At 29.0% G+C, this 23,035-nt stretch overlaps 1 protein-coding gene across 1 annotated transcript in view; it reads right to left on the bottom strand.

Moving 5' to 3' along the window:
• LOC109594012 (adenylate cyclase type 6) overlaps positions 1-23,035 on the bottom strand; it is a 158,063-nt gene that overhangs the window by 9,414 nt on the left and 125,614 nt on the right. The window contains exons 8-14 of the mRNA XM_049966368.1: positions 22,578-22,727; positions 21,119-21,240; positions 18,735-18,827; positions 13,170-13,316; positions 6,926-7,084; positions 4,248-4,389; positions 3,202-3,299 (exon numbers count right to left, since the gene is read on the bottom strand). Coding sequence (XP_049822325.1) covers positions 3,202-3,299; positions 4,248-4,389; positions 6,926-7,084; positions 13,170-13,316; positions 18,735-18,827; positions 21,119-21,240; positions 22,578-22,727 — 911 coding nt within the window. The remainder of the gene's footprint in view (positions 1-3,201; positions 3,300-4,247; positions 4,390-6,925; positions 7,085-13,169; positions 13,317-18,734; positions 18,828-21,118; positions 21,241-22,577; positions 22,728-23,035) is intronic.

Raw genomic sequence — 23,035 nt, 5'->3', positions numbered from 1 at the left:
CAGTGTAGAAAATAATTTACTGAATCAAAACAAAAATTGTAATTTTAATAAAAAAAAATATATATAATTAAATTTATTTAAATTGTCTAAAAACTAAGAATATTAAAAGTATTAATCAAATTCGACAATAAATATAATAAATAAATGAATGAATTTTATATTTTGTTACATTAAATATTAAATGGAAATTCTTTAAGATTTTTTCACTCTTTGAATTAATATATTATATTTAAAATATTTTAAAGTATGTTTTAAGCAAAAAATTTCACTTTATTTGTGAAAGATATTAAATATAATAATAAAAATAATAATAAATATTTCGTTTATATATTAAATGTGAAATTGAAATTATAAGAATACTTCTGTATTCGAAATAGAATATAAGAATAATATTCAAATAAGAGAATATTTGGTATATCTCAAAAATATTAAAATAATTAATTAAAAAATTATTAAATAAGTTTTAAACAAATAAACTTTTCCTTTACTTTTTAAATCACAAGTAAAAAAATAATAAATTTTATTTATTTAATAAATAAATAAATACATAGGTCCCATGCAAGAAAAAACTTTAATTAACAATAAATATAATAATAAAAAACATATTAGAAAATTAATAAATACATCTTTATAGTAATAAATAAGTAAATAAATAAGTTTTTATATATCATTTTAAATTAAATACTAAATTGATATTGTTTAAAATACCTTCTTTCTATAAAATATTATATAAAAATAATTTTCAGTTAATAAAATATTTTTTTAAAATACTTATTACTTATTTTTTAAAATAATTAATCAACAAATTAATAAATAATTTTTAAGTAAAACAGTTTTCTTATATTTCTCAAATCAATTATCAATAATCACAATTTATTTTATTAATTCAATCAATAAATAAATTTTTAAATTTTAATATATTTTAAAAAATCTGAAATATTTTATTATTATTTTTTTTTTTGAAATCTCTGAAATAATAAACTAATGAGAATATTAGAAAATCAGGACTAAATAAATACTTATTCGATGAGGTAACAATTTCTAATACGATGATTAAGTTTTATAGATAATCTTTGAGTAAGTATCCTTTTCAAGTAAAAAAATATTTGTTAAAGCACAAAAGTTAATTAATTAAAAATATATAAATAAGTTTTAGACAAAAAAACTTTTCGTTTATTTTTCAAGTCAACTGACAATAATTTAAAAAATATAAGAAAATAAATTAAAACACAATTTATTTTCACTTAAAAAATTAAATAAAATATATTTTTTTTATTTAAATAAATTTTCTGGAAATTTTTAAACAACAAAAACACCAGGCGACAATTTATGATTCTTTCTTTCTTTAAAGAGATTATAAGAATGATTTTCAAATATTATTAAAAATTAATAAATAAATTTTTAGCAAAAAACATTAACGATGAATATAATAATAAAAATTTATATTAAAAATAATAAATACTTAATTTGATTAACGTAAAATAATAAATATTTAAATATTTTTTGAATTATAAAATATTGAACATCAAATTTACATTAATTGAGGCATTTAAATGTAATAATTTAATATTCATATAGTATTTAAAATGGGTATGAATCTAAAAATAAATATTAAGTAATGTAACAACAGCAATTCTAGCTAATGAATAATATTTTTAAGGAAACGTTTAATCTAGCATTTAAGAGAACTAAGTATTTTTTCAGTATATTAAAAATGAAAATATATTAAAAATATTAACAAGTTTATTTATTTAATTATCGCTAAAACATTACAATTAGTATTTAATCCTTGTACATCGTTTTACGTCACGAAATTAATTCAATCTGAAGACCTAATTTTCACCAAGACCGTTCAAGAATCCAAGTAGAAATGAAAATAAATGCGTCTGGGAGCGTACACAGGAGACCAGGCTATGTGCACTTAAACTTTTAATTTAAATATTAAATCGACTGGCTCACTCCCCGTAATCGGAGTGTGTTTTGTCGTAATCCAAGTGGTTTGGTCGTGAAACGTGCAGTTTATTGGTGACTGCATTTCGTTTTCTAAGATATAAAATGTTTAGCGAATGGATACTGCATTATTACGCGTTTTCGTACAGTGAAACAAGAAATATACAATGCTTTCACTTTATTTATTAGTGTAATAATCTTATTTTGCTGGAGCCGCGGGACTCTGAAAAGAATTATGAATAGGTTCCATAATACACAATAAAGCCTCCGAAACACGCGAGCAAATAAATGGGGAATAAAATGAAAAACATTCTTCGGCGTGGTTAAATTACTTATAATGTTGGTGGCACAATGATTTCAGCACATTTCTTGCGTTATACATTTATGGATACATAATTTGAAAATCAAACTTTTCTCATTATAACGACTTCATTCGGATTTGGCAATTGCTGGCAAATCTGAGTGGGATCATAAAGATTAATCTGGCTTACAATGGACAGCCGGAGATTTTTGTTAGAAAAAACGAGGCAAGACATACTTAATATCAGGATATAAATATAACATACATGTCTTCCTGTCATTGTTTTTAATGGTTTATGGAAAGTATGGAAATTTGAACTTTCTATAAATGAGTAGTGTAGGTAGAATTGGGTCGTACAATGAAGATCATTGAGTTCGAATCTGGTCCAGAAGAGGTGTTCCATGGAATCATCGAAGAGTTCAAGAATTGCTAATGGTATACTACCACATTTTCAAGTGGGCGAGAACTTCGGTTTTGTTGACGATTATCCTAGTCCTCATCACTTAGAAATTGTTTTTGAACGACTTGAAAGACAGAGTAGTCAGACTTTAAAACTTCCTTCCAGGTCACCTGACTTAAATCCTATCGAGTACGTATGGGACATGCCAAAATGACAACTTTTGAACCATCAACCCCGTCCTAATGCTCGTCCAGAGCTTCAAGCTTTAATTTCGTCGAAATGAGCCAATATACTCGAAGAAGAATTGAATAACCTCATAGAAGGAAGGCATAAATTTGAACATAAATAAACAATGCTGATTATCTTAAATTTAGTAAGATTTACTAATTAGTTTTTTTTTTAATTTTTTTCATGAAAACTTTTTAATTTACAAAATCTACAAAGTCTATTTTTATATACTTTTTTTAATATCTTTTGAAAGTGATTTTGTGATCCGTCCTACGTCCGATATAGTTTGAAACTCAAAGTAGTTACACGCAAATTCACTTACTTTGATGAATGTTTTCCATGATGTGAACCATGACCCATAATTCTCATTTCCTTTGATATATTTCCGTTCATGGGTTGCCCTTGATATGGAGTTGAGCCCTGGAATTAAGAAGTATCAGTATTAGACTTCAATAAACTAAAAACGAAATCAAACTAAATAAATTTAACGTAACTACTAAGCCGTTATATGTAAGTAATTTATACAATTACAGCAATTTATTGCAGTGAAGGGTCACTTATCCGCTTTACCTTGTCTGCACTCGAGCTAAGGTTACGTGCCTGAGACTGCATCCACTGACACAAGTTGGCAAACATTCTACATTATTGCTGCTTTGTCGGAATTTATTTGGCGAGAAATCGCTACAAACTTTATAATATAACTTATGGAAACTTGAGAAAATGCTCTTGAATTCTTGATGAACCAAATTGGATTTTTGTATTGGTGTGGGTACCTCCAATTTCATGCATCACGTTTTATTTGAACACACAAGTTATTATATCGTGGTATTATAAAAAAATAAACGAATATTTTAAAAAGAATGATAGAAGTATAACTTCATTATTCTTGAATTTCGACGTATATTATTGTCACGTCGGGACGCCTTTCAATGGAAGATTTAATGGAAGTGAGGGTTTTTATATTCCTACTTTGGATAAAAGATGAGCAAATTAAATTATCAAACGAGTACAAATTTTAAATTTAAATTTTATTAAGCAATGTATTGTTTTTATTCGGTTGCTTTTGTACGATATAAATGTTAATTATTTAATTTAGCAACACCATACTTCGTTTGAAGTGGTGCCAAAGAAATTTTCTTAATTATCAACGTTATAATTAAACTGTGACGGTCATAAAAGTAAATCATTTTGCACATGCAATTTCATACATGCATAAACTTTCAACACTCAAATGTAAATGCCAACAAATTTATGCCACATACATTCACATTATATTTGCTCCCTTGTGTCAATTTCTCGCAATCCACAAGTTAACAACATCAGAAATTGAAAGTATCGCATGGGAATGCTGTCGTACATAATACATACCCCTCTGTACGAAGGCGCAACAATCAAATAGGTGTCGATATTATGGTCTTTCAGATACGAGTTCCTGTCTCCTCCATTTCCTGCTTCGACGACATAATCGTTGCCGAGACATTTGAGGGTCTCCTTAGTGATGTGAACCCGCCTGTAACATCCAGTTATGAGAGTTAGTTATCGCCTTCATTAGCGTATCCTTCATGTGTATTCCTATGCGGACCGCAATATTAATGGGGGTGTACTGTAGTAGTAGTATCATTAATATAAGTGAGTTCAGAATATTTCTTTATAAATAAATAAATAAATAATTTATTCGTCCAACAGAAAAACCTCTCATAACAGGACAAAATAAAAATAATACGATGTTGGTAGTCATAGAGTGAAGAGGGTAGAAGTTTTGGAAGACCCAGAGCTACCAAACAGCTATAAGACCGTCGTCTTAGTTTATTAACCCTAAGAAGTTCAACGTGGATGATTGCTGATAATTTTTTTGCAGATGAAGGTAGAATAATCGGTGTTCGATCTGTTTACCTCCGTATAAGGTCATTTGGCCTACATAGATATACCCCTTTTATGGTCTTACCTATTGCATCAAATTATAGGCGCCAAAGCAGTGAGATGAGGAATGAAATCACATTGTGTTTAGTAATGAATCACGCTTTTATTTGTGTTTTTTTGGTATTAAGGTAAAACCTTCTCTGTAAACATTTGGTGGGTGTTATACTAAACTAAGAGATGAATCGAAGATGACATCTAAATCTTTAAAAATTTCGACTTTTCTAACACACACACTTCTAGAGAAGGACATATAATGACATTTTATGAACATTCAATACCAGTTTGTTGACTACACCAATTCGCAATAGGTAACACATCGTTCAATAAGTCCCGAGACTAACAACGAAAACTACATTTTTTTTTTCAAAAATCATTTTTATTCATCAATATAATCTCCTTTTAGAGTGATACAATCGTTCCAACGCCTTTTCAACATTTCTATATCATGTTTATAAAAGGATTTATCCTTTGTTTTAAAATAGGATTCAGTTTCGGCTATGACCTCATCATTTGAGCCAAATTTTTTTCCCTGGAACATTTTTTTGAAATCAGCAAAGAGCCAATAGTCGCTGGGGAGTGGGGAAGCAAATGAAAGCCCAACTCATTCAATTTTGCCTTTGTTTTCATGGACTTATGGCATGATGCATTGTCTTGGTGAAAAAGGATTTTTTCCTTCTTCATGTGAGGTCGTTTTGCTGTGATCTCCTCTTTCAAACGTACCAACAAGTCAATATAATAATCACTGTTGATCGATTTACCTTTTTTCAAGTAGTTAATGAAAATCACGCCATGTGCATCCCAAAAACAGACGCCAGACTGCTGCGTTTTTGGACGCTTTGGGCGGCTTTCGCCAGCCATGCGCCACTCAGATGATTGCCGATTCTACTTCGGAGTGAAATGATGTATCCATGTTTTATCCATGGTCACGTATCGATGCAGGAAATCCTTTTTATTACGAGTAAATAGCGATAAACAGCTCTCTGAATCGTCAACTCTTTGCTGTTTTTGATCCACTGAAAGCAATCGCGGCACCCACTTGTAAAAACCTTTTTCATGCTCAATTTTTCATGAAGGATTGTAAATACGCTTCCAGATGATATCTGTGTCATTTCTGCAATCTCACGGACCTTCACTTTATGATTTTTCATTACGATTTTTAACACTTCACTCACATTTTCTGGTGTAACGGCTTTCAAAGGCCTACCCGAACGTTCCGCATCTCTTGTGTCCGTACGACCACGTTTAAACTCAGCATACCACCGACAAATCGTTGATTTGGATGGAGAGGAGTCCGGGTAATGTTTTTCAAGCCATTGCTGGGCTTCTACGGTGTTTTCACCCATTAAAAAACAATGTTTTATAAACACGCGAAACTCGCTTTCTTCCATTTTTCAAACAAATTACAAAGTGACTTTACTCTAACCTCGATAACTCTGCTGTTTGTGGTACGATCGACGTGTAATTTTTACATGTTTCATGTAAAGGTTCATACTCTTGGGAAACGTGGCCAGTTTGGCACTTCTAGCACCATATCTGGGTTAGTTTCGCGACTTATTGAACGATGTGTTATAAGATTATGCTTAAGTAAATCAATGTCACAGGAAGTCATTAATAAGGTTGAAAAGAAATGAACCAAAGTTGGATCCTTGTGATCTCCAGACCACAATCATACTTTGAAGTAAGAAAGGTTGAAAGAAAACAGTTTTTTTTCCTTAGAGGTACGATTCAAGAGTGTAATGATGCAAAATGAAAGACAGAATGAATTAACTTTTTGCAACTAGAAGTGGACTTCACTTATGCATTGAGAAAAAGAACTAAGATTTGTTACACTGAAGCGAATAGAAAGATTAGACCAAAACCATGTTGACTTTCCAAGATATATTGCGTAGTCTTGAAGTAAATCTGACTAAACAGTACCTGTGAATAGTAAAGATGCTGGGCGATAATCAGAGACCAAAGATTTATAAACTTTTTTGAAAAATATATTAACAAAAGTTTAATGCAAAGTAGCTCGTAAAATAAATGAGGAACCATACAATTTAAAAAAGGAAGTTTACTGAGTAATTTATCGTGAAAAAGTTACTAATTAATGAAGTTGTCGGTTTGAAAATGAGTTTCGTACTCACCCGGGAATGCCGCCGCTCTCCATGTAGTTGGCCAGCGTCACATCGTTGGACCAAACGTCGAATTGCCACTTCCGGAGGCCCAAGACACCGCAATGCACACGACCTGTGTGGATGCCCACTCTCATGTTCACGTTAACGTTCATTACCTCCCGTACGAGACTGAAAATGATAAATTACAAGTGAATTTCGGTCGCATTTGTAAAATGTCTTTGTTGTAAATTAATCAAAGCGTTCGTACGATTTTATCCTTTCACCAGTTTTATGTTGTCTGCTAAAGTTTCATTACTTAAATAACGTTAAGTTTTTCGTTATCTTCTTAGTAAACTTATGAGAAACTCACGGTTGTTGTAAAGTTTATACACAGATTAATTTTAACTGGTGGTTACCGTAGTGGCAATAAAGTTATGTAGATGAATATTTACTATATATATTTTTATCTCCGGAAAAAAAAAAATAATTTAAGATTCAAGATTTTATAGAGGGGTCAAATTAATATTTCTGACAACTGATAAAAAAGAGTTTATATAAGAGATGTTTATAAAATGAGAAAGTTGGAGTAAAGGAAATTTTCTTTTGATACCAACAGTATCAACTTTCATTGGCAAACGGGAATTATTTTTTCAGTATTTAACGACGTTACCATCTCTTCATTTTAAGAAAAAAAAGTTTTAATAAAAAGAGATCTTAGATAAAAATTTAAATATTTTAAGAGCATTTTTATAACGCAAATTAGAAAATATATAAGTTTGCCAATAAGTAATCATAATTATTTAAAAAATTATACTATATAATAGTTGTAAAAGATTTACAAGTATAGAAGGAATTTCCAATTATTTTATTCCAATTTTAAATATACCAACTAATATTAACTTTTTATGATAAGAGGATAAAAGATAATTTAATAATTATAATATATTAAAAGCAAAGTAATTATTCTATTGACGTCCACAAATAATAAGGAAATTATGAACACACTGTATACAAACATATCGGTGAATAATTCTTGTATTCAAAGTAATTTGTAATGTTGGCTACAAATCAAAAAATTAAATATTCGGCTGATAGAGCACCTTTTTACTAAATGTCACTAATCCATTCAAAATCGATAATAATTTTTAATTTTACAGTACACGGCAAAGTAATATAATGACTAGCGGAATGAAATTCTACAGGAAGGTCTTCATACGAGTAAACCAGCCAAGAAACCATTTCTATCAGAGAAGAACATGCGAGACAGACATACCCACTTTTAAACAGGACGGCTGATCAGTAATGGTATATGGGTTTGCTTTTCGGGATTTAAAATGGGTCTTCTCCATCGAATAAAAGGTATCATGGATCGATTTAAGTATAAAGAAATATTGTAGAACAACATGGTACCGTTTTCAGTTGAAAATATGCTACTAAAACATTATTTCCAACAGGATAATAACCGGAAATACACTAAAAAATATTTTAATCAGAAGTTTTTGGCCATCTCAATCTCCCGATCTAAACCCCAAAATAAGATACGAAAAGTATAGTAAACAGAAAGATTTATACACAGTTCTGCAGAATTTGAATGCAAATATTATTGACAATCTGTTGTTTTCCATGTAAAAGAGGTGTTTCGAATTTATTCATAATAATGGAAATTTTACAAAATATTAGTGTAGAATTAATTAAAATACTAATTACAAATTATTTGTACTTTAAAACTTTAAATAACATAAGTTGCTTAACTTTTCTGCCATTCTTATTCAGTTATCTGGATAAGAAAATTTAAAAATTATAATATATCATAAGCGAAGTATTATTAGTAGATTATTTTATTCACAAATAATAACAATCAAAAATATATGCTAATTTTACAAATTTATTGAAATTAAAAAAAAAAACAAAGAAATAATTCACTTTTAAAAAATTAAGAAAAAGTATCATGAACTTTATATTATTAAAATCTATAGAATATATAATACTGTAAAAAGAAAAACGATTCAGATTTAAAAAATAAAATTAAAAATCATTTTATATTTTTGTAACTTAGTTCTCTGAAGTGTAAAAATTAATTTAAAATTCAAATTACTTCCGTTTTCAGGAAATTTCAATTTTATTTTTAATAGTTATAAAACGTCGGTTTTGTATATGCAAATTGATTAAAATTTTATAAATCTGAAAAGAAAATATTAGAAATTATTGAACACATTGATTGATTACTTTCACTTTGGGATATTACTATTTTATGATTTTATTAACACGTCAATTAATTTAAAAAATTAGTAATTTAAAAGTCACTAAAAACGAGAATAATTTATTTATTTTCAAATGTATATTTTTTATAAATAAGAGAGAGTTTCCTCTTAAATCAAATATATTAGAATAAAGTATTTTATTAACGATAATTAATAATATAATTTTTTTCTGCACCTATGCTATAGACATAAAAAATTATATTAAAACAATTCGGACTAAAGAAATATGTGTGATACACAAATATAAAAATTAACCAACAATTTGTATAAAATTATATATTAAATCTCTCAAATAAACTTTACAAATATGTAAATAATAAATAACAGTAAGAAAAAAATATATTTGAAATAAACATTTTATCGCCATTTATTTATAAATATATAATTTATAAGTGTCGAAAATTTACAGTTAATAAACGAATCGTTAATAATTTGTAATATTCTTCAAAAATTTTTTACAATAAAAGATCATTTAAAAATTGTAAAACGAAATAATTTTAATTGTGCTCACAAATAATAATAATCAAAAATATATAGTAGTATTAAAGAACGTTAATACATCAAATTAAAAATTCAAAAAATTATTAAAGCATTAAAATTTTAAAAATTGCAAATTACATTTTTTATTGAAGTGAATTATTAACTATTATTTTATAAATATTTCAAAAGTTAAACATACAAAATTTTGATTTAATGACTGTAATTACTAACAAAACTTTGCTGCACAAACGAATTTCTAATTTATTGATTTCAGCATGTAGAATTCGAAATTACATAAATTACCACTTGTATTATATCATTTGAATCGGCGAACTGAATTCAAGTAAGTACGTTCTCTAAATTATTATCAGCAGATAGACGGTATAACCTCGGCGAACGCAGACTGTTGACTTGAAACATAATAAACCGGCGACTGAAGTTGGAGATAACGCAGTTAAGTAGTGTCTTCTAAAGTTAAATTTAACCTACCGATTCATGCTGAATGTACCAGATGAAAGAAAACACCAAGTTGTTAAAAATCAATTGAAATATGATCATTTTATAGCGAAACGAGAAAACGTTCCAATTTCCAATTTACATATTATAAATAAATCGAATGGCAAAGAAGAATTTCAATATAAAATGTAGAATAAAATTGCCAGAGAAGCATGTTATTTATTATTTATTTAAAGAATATAGATAGACAACAAACGAAATAGTAAAATAAAAAACTATTCGCAATATTAAGTGATTATAAAGTTTAACTCAGAAATCAGGGTTTAATAAGATAAAGTTTACATTAAACATGGAATTAAACCAAATGAATAATTATTTTTTTACCATTATAATAAATTGTGTTTAAATTTTCCTTCTGGAAGAGAGGTTTTTTAAATAAACATCATAATAATTTAAGTTTTAGGAATATAAAACTTTTTTGAATTAAAATGGGACCATTATAATTTTACTAGATTATACATAGAGGCAGTGATTATTTTTATGAAATTCCATACAAAAAATATTAAAGGAAAAAGCTTGAAACGTTTTTAAAGAAGTAAATGTGGATTTGGTATTTGTTTGATTTGTTTTCCGTGTTTCCACGGTTATTTGTCTAAATTAGTTTAAACAATTAAGCCTAGAAGCAAATGAACTTCAGAGGGGAGTAATTGGAATGTTGGAATTTGAGATCAATCAGATCGAAATTGTAGATAGTATCAATGTAGTCCGAAGAGTAATTCAATTTGTGAAACTAACTTTTCTTCAGAAAGACCAAGAAGCGGTGTTCCATGGAAAACTAATGCAAATTCGTAGACCCAAATCGTAGATAGACTCACTTAATGTTACTAGCTTGTGTACTTAATCTTATTAAAATGGCTCTACTATAGAAATACCAAGGACTGGTATATCAAGGAAGACTATTGCAATTTAAGATCGACATTTGATATTGAGAGCCAGTATGTACTTCACAGTGCCCCCCTTGCGATTAGCTGGTCAGCTACAAAAAGCGGATGCTTACAAAGACCATAACGAAACTTTCATTTGATCCATGACCACAAACAACAATCATTAGAGTAGGCAAGGTTTGATGTTTGCTGGACGAGAATGTGTATTTTTCATATGAACTAGAATTGTCTGTACAAATGTGATCGTAGGGAGGATAATGGGAGGAATTTGTCGTAATGGCAGTAAAGAATTATACAGCATCGCCCAGAAATTGTGAATGGCTCTTAACGATGGGTATTGAGATCTTACAACTTGCCCCGACATCATCAGACCTAAATCCTATCTAGGGTGCATGAAATACTGTAAAACAGTGGCTATAGAAAGATTAATTCAGCCCTAATACTTTTCCAGAGCGTCGGGATATAATTTGGACGACATGGGCCAATATACCCCAAGGTGAAAAGAATAACCTCACAAAAGGTGGAGAAGAGATGTCAAACAGTCACCTCTGCCCATGGGCCGCATACTATCTATGTATAAATTTGATAAAAAATACAAATTGCTGATTTATGTTATATTTATTATTAAGTCGTTTATATATTTACTGAATAAATTTTGTGTTTTTATTGTTTTTATAACTTAATTTTAATTAAAAAATTCTAAAATATAAAATAATATCTATGAATATGAATTTATTTTAATGTACTCCTGTCACAGAAAATAGAATAGCTAACTCTACTGTTAGCAATAAGAAGAGAGTATTATGTAAGTGGTTAAAAATTCGGACAAAAAAATTAAAAATCTAATCACAATTAAATAAGTATAAATATTTAAAATGTAAAGAATAACGTGTAGTTTTTTACAGTACATTTTAGCGACCCATAAGAAATCTGGAATCCGCAAACACCTTTCAAGGATTAGTTCAACAGCTTCAGACAGAATGGAACAATGTGCCCAAAGATTTCATTCGCCCTTTAATACAATCAATGCCTCAACTTTGCGCTGAACTTCGAAGAAGTAGAGGACATACTCACTATTATATATAGGGATAACATTTTATAATGTTACATCAATTTGAATATGCGCTAACGCGTATTTTCATTTTTGTTACGTCCCTCTTTACTATGATTAAATTCTGTAAAATTTTTTGTTCAGTTGGTGTTAGTTATAAAAGATCAAAATTTCATTTCGATATATTTATGAAATAAAAAATTACAAACACTTTTTGAAGTAATACCTATTTCATTGTGACTAGTTTATATTGATTAGGATTATTTGTTAAAACTAATAAGAATGTTAGATATTCACGATGATCTAGAGACTCATTGACTCGGCTTAGCATTGATCTAATGAGGTGATCAATTTCCTATCTTATTCCGTGTTACTTCTATCTGACTCTGAAGTTCCTCCAAAATCTTTGAAGGTATCAGGTATCTATATGTTCTATTTTCTGTGTCACTGAGTAGGTACATTATATTACAAAGAATAAATTGTATAATATATATATACAACACTTTGTGTTGATTAATCACTCAATCGACATGTTACAAAAAGCCATCGTGAAATATTACAACGGTGAAAAGTTCTGTGAAACTGTTATCCGTGGAGAAATTAAACAACTCTCCATCTGTGTGTAATAAAATCAAGCAAAAAGCCCGATATGTTTTCACGGGAATTCCCTGTGGTGGCGCGGTATTTTTTTAATGTAGGTTTATTTCCCGAAGGTAATTATTTGTTTTTTCTTTCCCGTTAGCAGAAAATATTACAATAAAATTGGCAGTTCCCCATCGGAAGAAGAAGAAGGAATACAAATTGATACATTGCAATTTTAATGCGAGAGAGTGGTTTCCAGCAGTTAAATATTTTTTCTGATTGAACGAAACAGGTAATTGAAAAGTGATACATAAACAACGTAGCGTTGGATTCATAAAATATTGATGCCAAATAAAATGTGTCTGTCATTTTTTTTTCTAAGATCACAAGATTGATGGAGGGATTCATTTATCTAATTATAAATTTATAGTTTAAAATGGCAACCTCGAGTAACTTTAAAATGGCTTTTTCAAATTATAAATTAATAATTAATTACTCACGCTATAGCATCAATCATATCCAAGCCCATTTCGACAGTGCAATGAGCATGATCCGGTCTTGGTTCAGGCAATCCTGAAACGCAATAGTAGCAGTCGCCCAAAAGTTTGATTCTTAAACAATGATGTTCAGCGGCCAATCTGTCGAACCTGGAACCAACGTCAATCACCAATAATGTATAAAACGGCTTTATTTAAAGAACATTAAAGATGAACAAAAATTAAATTAGAAAACTATTTCAAGTTATAATTAGAAGTTTTTATTGCCCGTATTAAAATATGGCAAAACTTCACCAAAGTAACTAGTTAAAAACAGTAACGAGGAAAGGTTATTACAGATTCTTTAAATTGAATACCCACTGGTAATAATTTTAATCAAAATTGAAACAACGTCGACATTGACCATGCAATTATGCATATGGATCCATTGCAAAATGTTGACCATAATATCCGGTGTTCATTTAATATTGAACGATGCGTTCGAAATAAAATTGAGCTACCGTGGTAGTAGTCAAACTCAATAGTGTGTGAATCAAACCGTACTCATTTCGAAATGTTTTAAACATGCAACTCTATTTGCTCAAGCCTGTTTTAACTAAATAAACTTTCACAAAAGCAGGTAGGTTTCGAACCACGGGGAATTCGGATGTATGAAAAACATGTAATTGGTAATTTAATACTAAACCACCGTACTACTTTGTTTTTAGAAACTTTTACATTATTTGCAACGATCAGTTTAATATAAAATTCAACGGCAATAAACAATAATATACGACAGTGTTAAATTCTAAAAATTATATGTATTATTTAATAAATGTTAAATTAGTTCCCAAAATTGATGTAACGTAATAAATACTTATGAAATGTTGTGGATTATTAAATTTTTGGTATATGTTTGTAATTAAATAAGGTGGTAATTAATATGGTAATATAGAATGTTGATTAAGTTGATCACCGATTTATAAATAAATTTACATTTAAAAAATGTACTTATATTTAATTTATATATTACCTTGATAACATCAATTTACACAAACATCGTAGTTTCTACGTGGTGTCAATGAATCCATTAGACACAGTATAACTTCTAGAACATTTGGTATATCAAAATGAGATCTGATATGGGTATATGGTGAAGTTAGAGGAGTTTTCGCATATTTTCACTTTCCGGGAACTTCCGGTTCACCGAAAATGGTTCCGTTTAAGTATTTTTAATGGAATACCCTATATATTGTTACATTTTTGGATTTCTGAGGCAATTTTCAGATCAGACTGTGACATTTAAAAACAAATTACGAATACTTTAGTTTTAGTGCCATTTATTATCCAGTATTTCGTTTAGTAATAATTTAATTTATGAGGTTACTTTTAATTCAATTGCAAATAAATTGGTATTGTTAGATTCACAACTTTTTTTTCAAAAAGTGGCTGTTAAAAATTGATTAGACATTGATTTATTTTATTCATATCTGTCAAACTAATTACGTTCTTAGAATAGTTTACGTACCATTACGACCACCTAGATGCAATACGACAAATGACTCTAAAAAAATCAAGTAGGCGTAAATTTTTTTTAAATGTCACTCAGAAATCCAAAATTATGAAGAGGTATTCCATTTAAAAATTCTAAAATGGTACTATTTTCGGTAAAACTGGCAACAATTTAATCGAGAATTGTCTCAGAAATCCGAACATGTAAAAATATACAGATATTCCATTTAAAAGTGATCGAAAAGTGAAAAAATGCGAAAATTCTCCTCTCTCCATACTATTTATCTATACCAGATGTCATTTTGATATACCAAGTGTCCTAGAAGTTATACCATGTCTAATGGATTCCTTAATACAGGGTATGGTAAAATTTTACGTAGAATTTGAAAATGTTAATAGTCTTTCCCTTATTGAAAAATCGCCAAAGGGTCATATTTGGAAATTTTGTAAATTGTATGTAAAAATGGTATTTTTTTTCTTATTTTATTTTTTTTTTTACTTTTCTATATCTATTTTTTATTTGTGGACATAGATGAACATTATTTTCATAAAAGCATTATCATCATTTTAGGTAATCTGTGTCTTATAGTGCTTTTAGATTTTTAAATTAAATGCATAAAATAACTCTAATAATTAATTATTTTCAGATTGTCAGATGTTTCGCTAGCATGTTCGAGAAATCTCGCTCAATTGTCGTTCTTATTTTCTTAGCACTTTTTGTATTTTTTGAAACTAGTGAACTTTGAAAATTTTAAGGTCTTTTTTACTGTTCAAATTATTTCTGTGTTTGTTAATCTTAATTGCTTCTCTAACCATTCTAGAGATAGATACACTTTTCGAAGATGTACTTGTGTTCAAATTATTTCTGTGTTTGTTAATCTTAATTGCTTCCCTAACCATTCTAGAGATAGATACACTTTTCGAAGATGTACTTGTGTTTTTTGGAATTTTATATAGTGATTTCCATCTATTAATTCAGCAAATTTTTCTGATTATCCTACTTTGTTTGTGTTCTTAAATCTTAGTTCTCAGTGAATGTTTTGTTGTATTATATACACTTCCGCAAGAGCATGATATGCGATATATTCCAGAGTCTTCTACGGACCTAAGACTGTATTGAATTTTTCCTGTTGCTTTCAAAACTGTACAAATATTATAAATTAGTACCTAAGTTTTTACATTCGTAGACTTATTAGATATTTTTTTTATTATAATGAGGTATTGTTCTTCGTATTTCTGAGCGTATACATTGGCCTCTAGTGTTATTTCTAAGTGCACTTGTTGTTTAATGTGCTGCTCATATCTTCTTGGTTCTCCCAGTATTTTGTAATCTCTTGTTTTTAACTTGGATGATAATTGGATAGTTTATGTAGATACCGATCGGTGTGAGTAGGCTTCTGATATACTCTATGGTCCAAGTATTCACCTACCCGTGTTACTAGGACTTTTATTAATTTGAAATTTTCGTCCCGACATAAACTTAATTCAATAATGTATTTGTTTTTGTTGGATTTATAAAGGAGATTTATTTTATAAAAACTGCTGTTATTCATATTGTTTAGTTTGGTTTACATAACGCTGATCGTGTTGAAAATGATTTTTATTTATGGCGCACAAAATTGTTGTGCTTTACGAATTGCAGCGGCATTTAATAAATTCACCCTGGCAAAAATGTGCGTCATAAATATGTTCTAGAGATGGTTTTAAAATTGTAACACGCGGGTTTGTTTGCAATTGAATTGAATGGAAAAAGAAACCAACCTAGGGCACCCATGTTGTGGTTCTTGGCCACTTTGCTCTCCTGCAGGTGTTAGAAATGTATTGTAACATGATAAATTCTACTAATTTAAAATATATATTATTCAACAACTTGACTTGTTATTAGAACAATGAAAATCCTAACCTCATCAGAAAAAATCATGCACAGTATCATCTTGAAAAACATCATGGCTGGATAGGAATTATAGGAGATTTTGTTATTAATTCCTTATTTATTGATAAAAATTTGAGTGGCCAAATAAACATAGTGTCTGCTGAACATCTAAATATTTATTGCAATAAAACCAAAGTCTAAGGTGGACATATAATGAATTAATAAAAAGTAATTTTTTTACTAATTAAATAGAAATTTGTATTGTATTGTAAAATGATATTACAATCCCTTCAAAAGTTAAAATAATAACATCCACCAAATATCCAAATATTTATTATTATGTTATTTATATTAATTATGCCATATTTATTTATCTTTTTTATTAAAAATTAATATCCAGACGGAACTCCTTCGTTGTTTACCACCGCCTTACATCAATTTGGCACATTCAATTACAGTTTATCGAATAGTAAAAAAATTATTTGATGCAAATGTGTTTTTCAGTGCGTTCTTTGATATTATTTATTTGACATGAAAACTTATTACATTTTCAACAGGCACAACTTCATTATGCAGTAGCTGTTATAACTTGCCTGGATCGGTATCCAGAAAAGTAGATTGATAGAAGAGGACTAATAAAGTTGTGGTGCTAAATAGCAATTTCAAAGAGATTTCCAATAATATGAGGGGGACCAAAATGTTTGGATAAAAATTAATTGATTTTTGAGTAAAATATCTCGAAATGGCACTTTGGACAACATACAAATTTTAGAATTTTTGCCACTAAAAATTTTGTGCAATATCTGTGTTTCCAGTGTTCGTTTTGATCAATTTGTTCTTACTTCTCGAGTTGCAGAATGTTGTCTTTTCTGTTGACAATCGCCGGATAATTTTCGAGTAAAGATTGGTTCACTCGATCCAATTGTTTATGTGGAGATATATCGATAATAAATGATGACTAACGCTAACATTTTAAACACAATTAATACAAAAGCGATTAAAATGTGACTAATATGCTGCAATATACAAAAATATTTTTTAATCTTTAAAACCAGTTAACATTTTCAAATACTATTAACATTTTTCCCTCACAAAATGTGTATAAATTTTGTTAAATTCTGTAAACTATTATAATTTCATCCAACTGTAATAAATATTTATAAACAATAATAAATTAAATAACCATTAAACAGTTCGAAAAAAAAAAAATAATAAAATTATTCACCTATTTAAATATTTAAAATATTCAATAACATTTTTATTATTTTATAGATATCCATGTCAATAATATTAATATAAAAATATGCAAATTTGTTGCATAGTCATAGGTATATTGATTTACAGTATATGAACATTAACAAATTAATGTAAATAAACTTTATTCATAATCAGGTTAATTAATTGGACATGTAAATAAATCATTAATGTCAATTTGAATTATTTAAACAACTGATTGTTTAAATGTTACTAATATTTTTATATAAATTAAGACAGGGTACATAAATTTTGCCCATAAATTGAAAAGTTTTGTCTCAATTATGACTATTAAGAATAATAGGCACATTAGAAAACTAGCACATAAGAACTGTTAAAGTTAAAAATGGACTGTTTTAGTTTATAACTTTTAGTACCTCAGTATAAATGTAATAAAAAGAACCATATGAAATTTAAATAAAATTATGGGAGGAGAACCAACTTAACTTAATTTCAGAATATCCAATAATTTTATTCAAATTTCATATTGTTCTTTCTATTTCATTATCTCACTAATACTCAAATTTCATCACTGAGAGACTCGAAGAACTTTTGACTATGATTGGTGTCCGAAAGTGTGAATTAATAAAATAATCTAATTCTGATTAATTCTGTTATAATATATCAATATATACACATAAAGGCACTCATCAGAAAAGAAATGAAATTTGTACTATTGTGATGATTTAAACCTAACCTTTTATTTCTCAGCAAGCTTCTGATTAAGGTATAATATTTTGCAACTTTAAATTTTCGTATTATTTAAATTTCCTTTTTAAAATTCCCAGTCATTCACGTGTTTTCCCTAATTCCATTATACGTCTTGGACCTTTTTTTTTGAACATCCATCCGTATCGTAATAAATGAATATATTCCTCCCAATCCCCATAAATTATTCTAGATTTCCCTAGACTAAGCCGTGAAATAAACCGGAGAAAATATTCTCTTACCTTGCATACAATTCATTTAATATTCTAACTAGCTCTTCTGCGGTGCATTGATCCGACAGTGTGGTAAATCCGCAAATATCGGCAAAGAGGATGCTGAAAAAGAGAAAACATTATTTATTTCCAAACAACATTCCTGCATTATAGTGTCTCTTATTTGTCATCGATCTTTTAAGCCAACCCAGGCTGAAGTAGGTCAAACTTGTTAGTTTTGGTAATAAAATATTCACCCAGGACGATATACGAAAACCGAACTTATTTAAAATACACCTCGTCACTACTTTAAGCAAATGCTTTATTCCACTATCTTTATTTTTTTATTAATAGCTTACATATATGAGAGGGGTAATGCAGATTCTTACAAAAGGAAATATTAATGATTGTCATAAAAGGAATTTTTGAGAAATAAATTTTTGACGAGGGTAGATATAGGGAAAATTTTATTGAATTGACCGAGACTTGAAAATCATAAGTTGGTAAAAGTTTTCAGGGTTGAAAATTGCACATTGTACCTTTTTGAGAAGGGTCTTTCAAATGAAATATACGTGGCTAATGACATTTTCATTTTTAATGATCCCTCTTCACTTAACCTTGAATGTTATATAGTATACAAAAAGTTACAATAAATCGTAGTAATATAATTAAGAAATCTTAACATATTGAGGAAGTAAAATACAAATTAAAGTGTTGATTATCATTACAATGATGCATATTTTAATTTTTGAAGATGGTATTAAAATATACATAGTAAACTTCAAAATTTCATTATATTAGGCTTACAAAGGTTTCAGATATTTTTATTTGGTACAATTAAAGAGAGAATACCTTTGTATTTTTTCGAGAATTATATTTCAGAATAAGAAGAAATGTTTATTATTAATTACTTTTATTATTCTCTTCTTTAACTATTTAATGGTTCAAGTATACAGTCTTGTAACAAATATATAAGGTACTAATGTAGTAAGAATATAATTAATTAAGAAATCTGAAAATGTTGAGAAAATAAAACACAACTGAAAGAGTTGTGTATAAACCTTCAAAAAGGTTTGAAAAGAAATATTTTCAACTAGTACAATTAAATGAAGATAATTAAAATTCTGTTATCCGTTGTTGCAGGCGTAAAAATCATGAGTGAGTAAAAGTTTTAAGAGTTGAAAATTGCACACTGGTTTTTTTCGAGAATGATCTTTTAGAAGAAATATACGTCACTAGCGACGTTTTTTTTTAAATAGTGTTACATTTTTTTTCTTTGAACCTTCAGTCCTCAAAGTATACAGTGTTCTAACAAATATATAGGGTAGTACTGTAAGGATATACTTAAGATATTGAACAAAATAAAATACAAATTCCTTAATTGTTTTGTATTGTAGACAATGAAGAATAATTTAATTTAAGATAGATGTAAAATGTAAAAGTATAATAAAATTTATCAAGTTAAAAACAAATATTTGGTACTATTAAATGAAAATGATCAAAATTTTGTTATCCGGTGTTAGCAGATCTGAAAATCATGAGTTAGTAAAGGTTTTAAGGTTTGAAAGTTGCACATTGTAGTTTTAACAATAATAAAAATTTTAATTTGCGAATAAGGTATTAAATGTGTGAAGTAAAATGTAATAAACTTCATAACTCCATTATATTGGGCTTCTGAACGTTTCAAAGCAAATATTTTCATTTGGTACAATTAAAGGAAGATAATCAAAATTCCTTTTTCCGCTGTGAGTAAATCTCGTACTAATTTAGTTTATTGGATTCCAAGCAAGAATGTTGTCATTCATAACCAATTAATTTAAAGGCGACAAAAGAACGACCCTCTTCCATTCATCTGGCCTCTTGGGAACATTTCAAAGAATCATACCCTCGTAAACGGTTTGGAAACAAATTGTAACTTACCGTTTCACGGGGCGTGAGTAGAAAGGAGAGTACGAATTCCTGTCAATCTGATTACACAAATAAATGGCCCAATTCGTACATGTCAACCTGTTTTCCTCTACTTTCGTCGCCCACGTAATACTGAACATAATCGTACTGTGCGGTGCTAAATTGTTTTATCGTCCATAATCAATTTCATTGGAAACCGACTGTCAAGACACTAATTCAATAATAAATTAAAATTCGGTTTTACTTTCAATTTGTCTTTTATCCAACAATAAGAGTGAAAGGAACGGACACAATACACCTAAGGGTCGAATGAATTAGTGCATTATAATTGACGATGATTAATGTTGGGGGTCCAGAATGTAACAGATTGAACAAGATAAGAAAATATTTGAATAAAGAAACGACAAGATTTAAGATTTATTACACTTTATCATCAATTTTGATCTAAAGGAATTGATCCACAGGGAGTTGTAAAAGGAAGTTAATCTAAAAATAAACTAACTTACCTAACATTCTCGTGCCTTTGGATGTAGATCTTATGAAATTGTTCTTCTTTTGGCTGACCTGCAATGTCAGCTTTCATTTCCATGGCTACATGTCGTGGCAATACAGATAAAAGTAGACGTTCCTGTAACAAAATAACTAATGAGTATACACTATCGCTCATATATAGAGCAACAAATATTTATTAAAAGAACTATTCTTCTTAATTTAAATTAATTTTATGATTATTAAATTATTATTAAATATTTATTTACTTCGTACGTCCCTTTATATCCCTGAATAACTTTATTCACATAGTTTTTGTATAACTTTATTTCGAGCAGAGTTCATAAATAAAGCAACCAAACCGTATATTCAGTCGATTTAAATTTAAACAAACATTATTAGAAAGAATACTCTGGAAGGAGTACCCAAAAGTGGTAGGACATGTAAGACTAATTGAGCCAGCAGGAAGCAGATCCCTGTGGTAGAAAATCAGCAAAGAAGCCCTTCATTTCTGCATAATATAGAGAATACTTTGAGAACATGTGAACTGGGCAGATGGGCAAGGAAAAATAATTTTGTTTTCCGATGAAAATCGGTTCCAATTAATTCATTTCTGATTACATTTCATGGATATGTAGAATAATTAATGAAAGATATAACCCAAGTACACTGACCTACTGTGAACCATGATGGAGAAAGCGTTATGGTTTGGGGATATTTTTCTGGGTTTGGCATGGGCCCGCTGGTAAAAATGGGATAATGGATCGCTTCGTTTATCGTCACATTCTGGATAATCAATTCTGTGCTTCCATTTACTAAAAGTAACATGTCTTTAAGGTGAATCTTCCAGCCCTTTCAAATATTAATAATATAATGAACACAATTATATTACCGTAGTGTTGTTCTCACACATACTGCATAACTGACAATAATATGGATATTTATTCTTTCACTTTTAAGAAGACAAATGAAAATTTCTAAAGTTGACTTCTATTTAATTGAAAAACACCTCTGCTGTTAAATTCGTACATTAAAAACAATTCAAGGTAAATTTTTGTCATCCCATTTCAATTCATACTCCATTTTAATTAAGTCCTCAAATATCCTGGTTGCAAATTATGTTGTGTGCTCAAGGGCAAGAACCCTCTTCCCAAGATTTACGACATTCAGGAACGTCAAGAACGTCTAGCCTGGAAATGGGTGAAGGAGGCATGATTTTGCATATTGTGCTTAAAATCTTTCGATTCCACTTTCGCGGCGTTTACCGCAAATTTCATACAAGGTGAGACGATGCCATCAGCGAGTAAACATCGTGCCCGGAATTACATCAATGCTAAAGTAGGTTGTGTGTGTTTCTAGATGAAATTAGGGCCTAATAATCTACTCAATGAATTACTTCTGATGGATAAATATTACATTCGATGGCATGTAAACGTATAATTATACGAATTTAAAGGAAACAACTAAGTTACGAACCTGTTGCTGATTTTCTCGTTGTATTTTTAGTCGAGCTTCAATGCATTGTCTGGTTTCAAGGAATGCTTTACGCTGGGCCACTTCTCTGGGATAATGGGTGCAGACTCCAGCTATATTTGCACACAAAAGGATAATGAAGCAGCTACCAATCTGAAAATAATAATATTTGCTGTTATTTAAAAATATATACGGCATTGTGTCCAAAAAATACATGGAATCTGTCTATTTAAACTACGCAGATAATTATAATATTTTTTCCCGAAATATTAATTTCTTAGATTCGTAGCACTGTTACAGGTATCTTGTCAAATTTGGCGTCACAATTGTTATAAAACCTTAGACAAAAAACAACAATCAGAATCAAAAATTAACAACTAATTTATACCGTCTTTTCTTAAAATCACGCAGAGGCGACATTTATCAGAAGCTGACCGAAATCGTGCTGTAAGAATGTTTCA

The sequence above is a fragment of the Aethina tumida genome, chromosome 4 (genome assembly GCF_024364675.1).
Source record: "Aethina tumida isolate Nest 87 chromosome 4, icAetTumi1.1, whole genome shotgun sequence".
Taxonomy (NCBI): domain Eukaryota; kingdom Metazoa; phylum Arthropoda; class Insecta; order Coleoptera; family Nitidulidae; genus Aethina; species Aethina tumida.
This window is presented reverse-complemented; position numbering and strand designations above follow the sequence as displayed.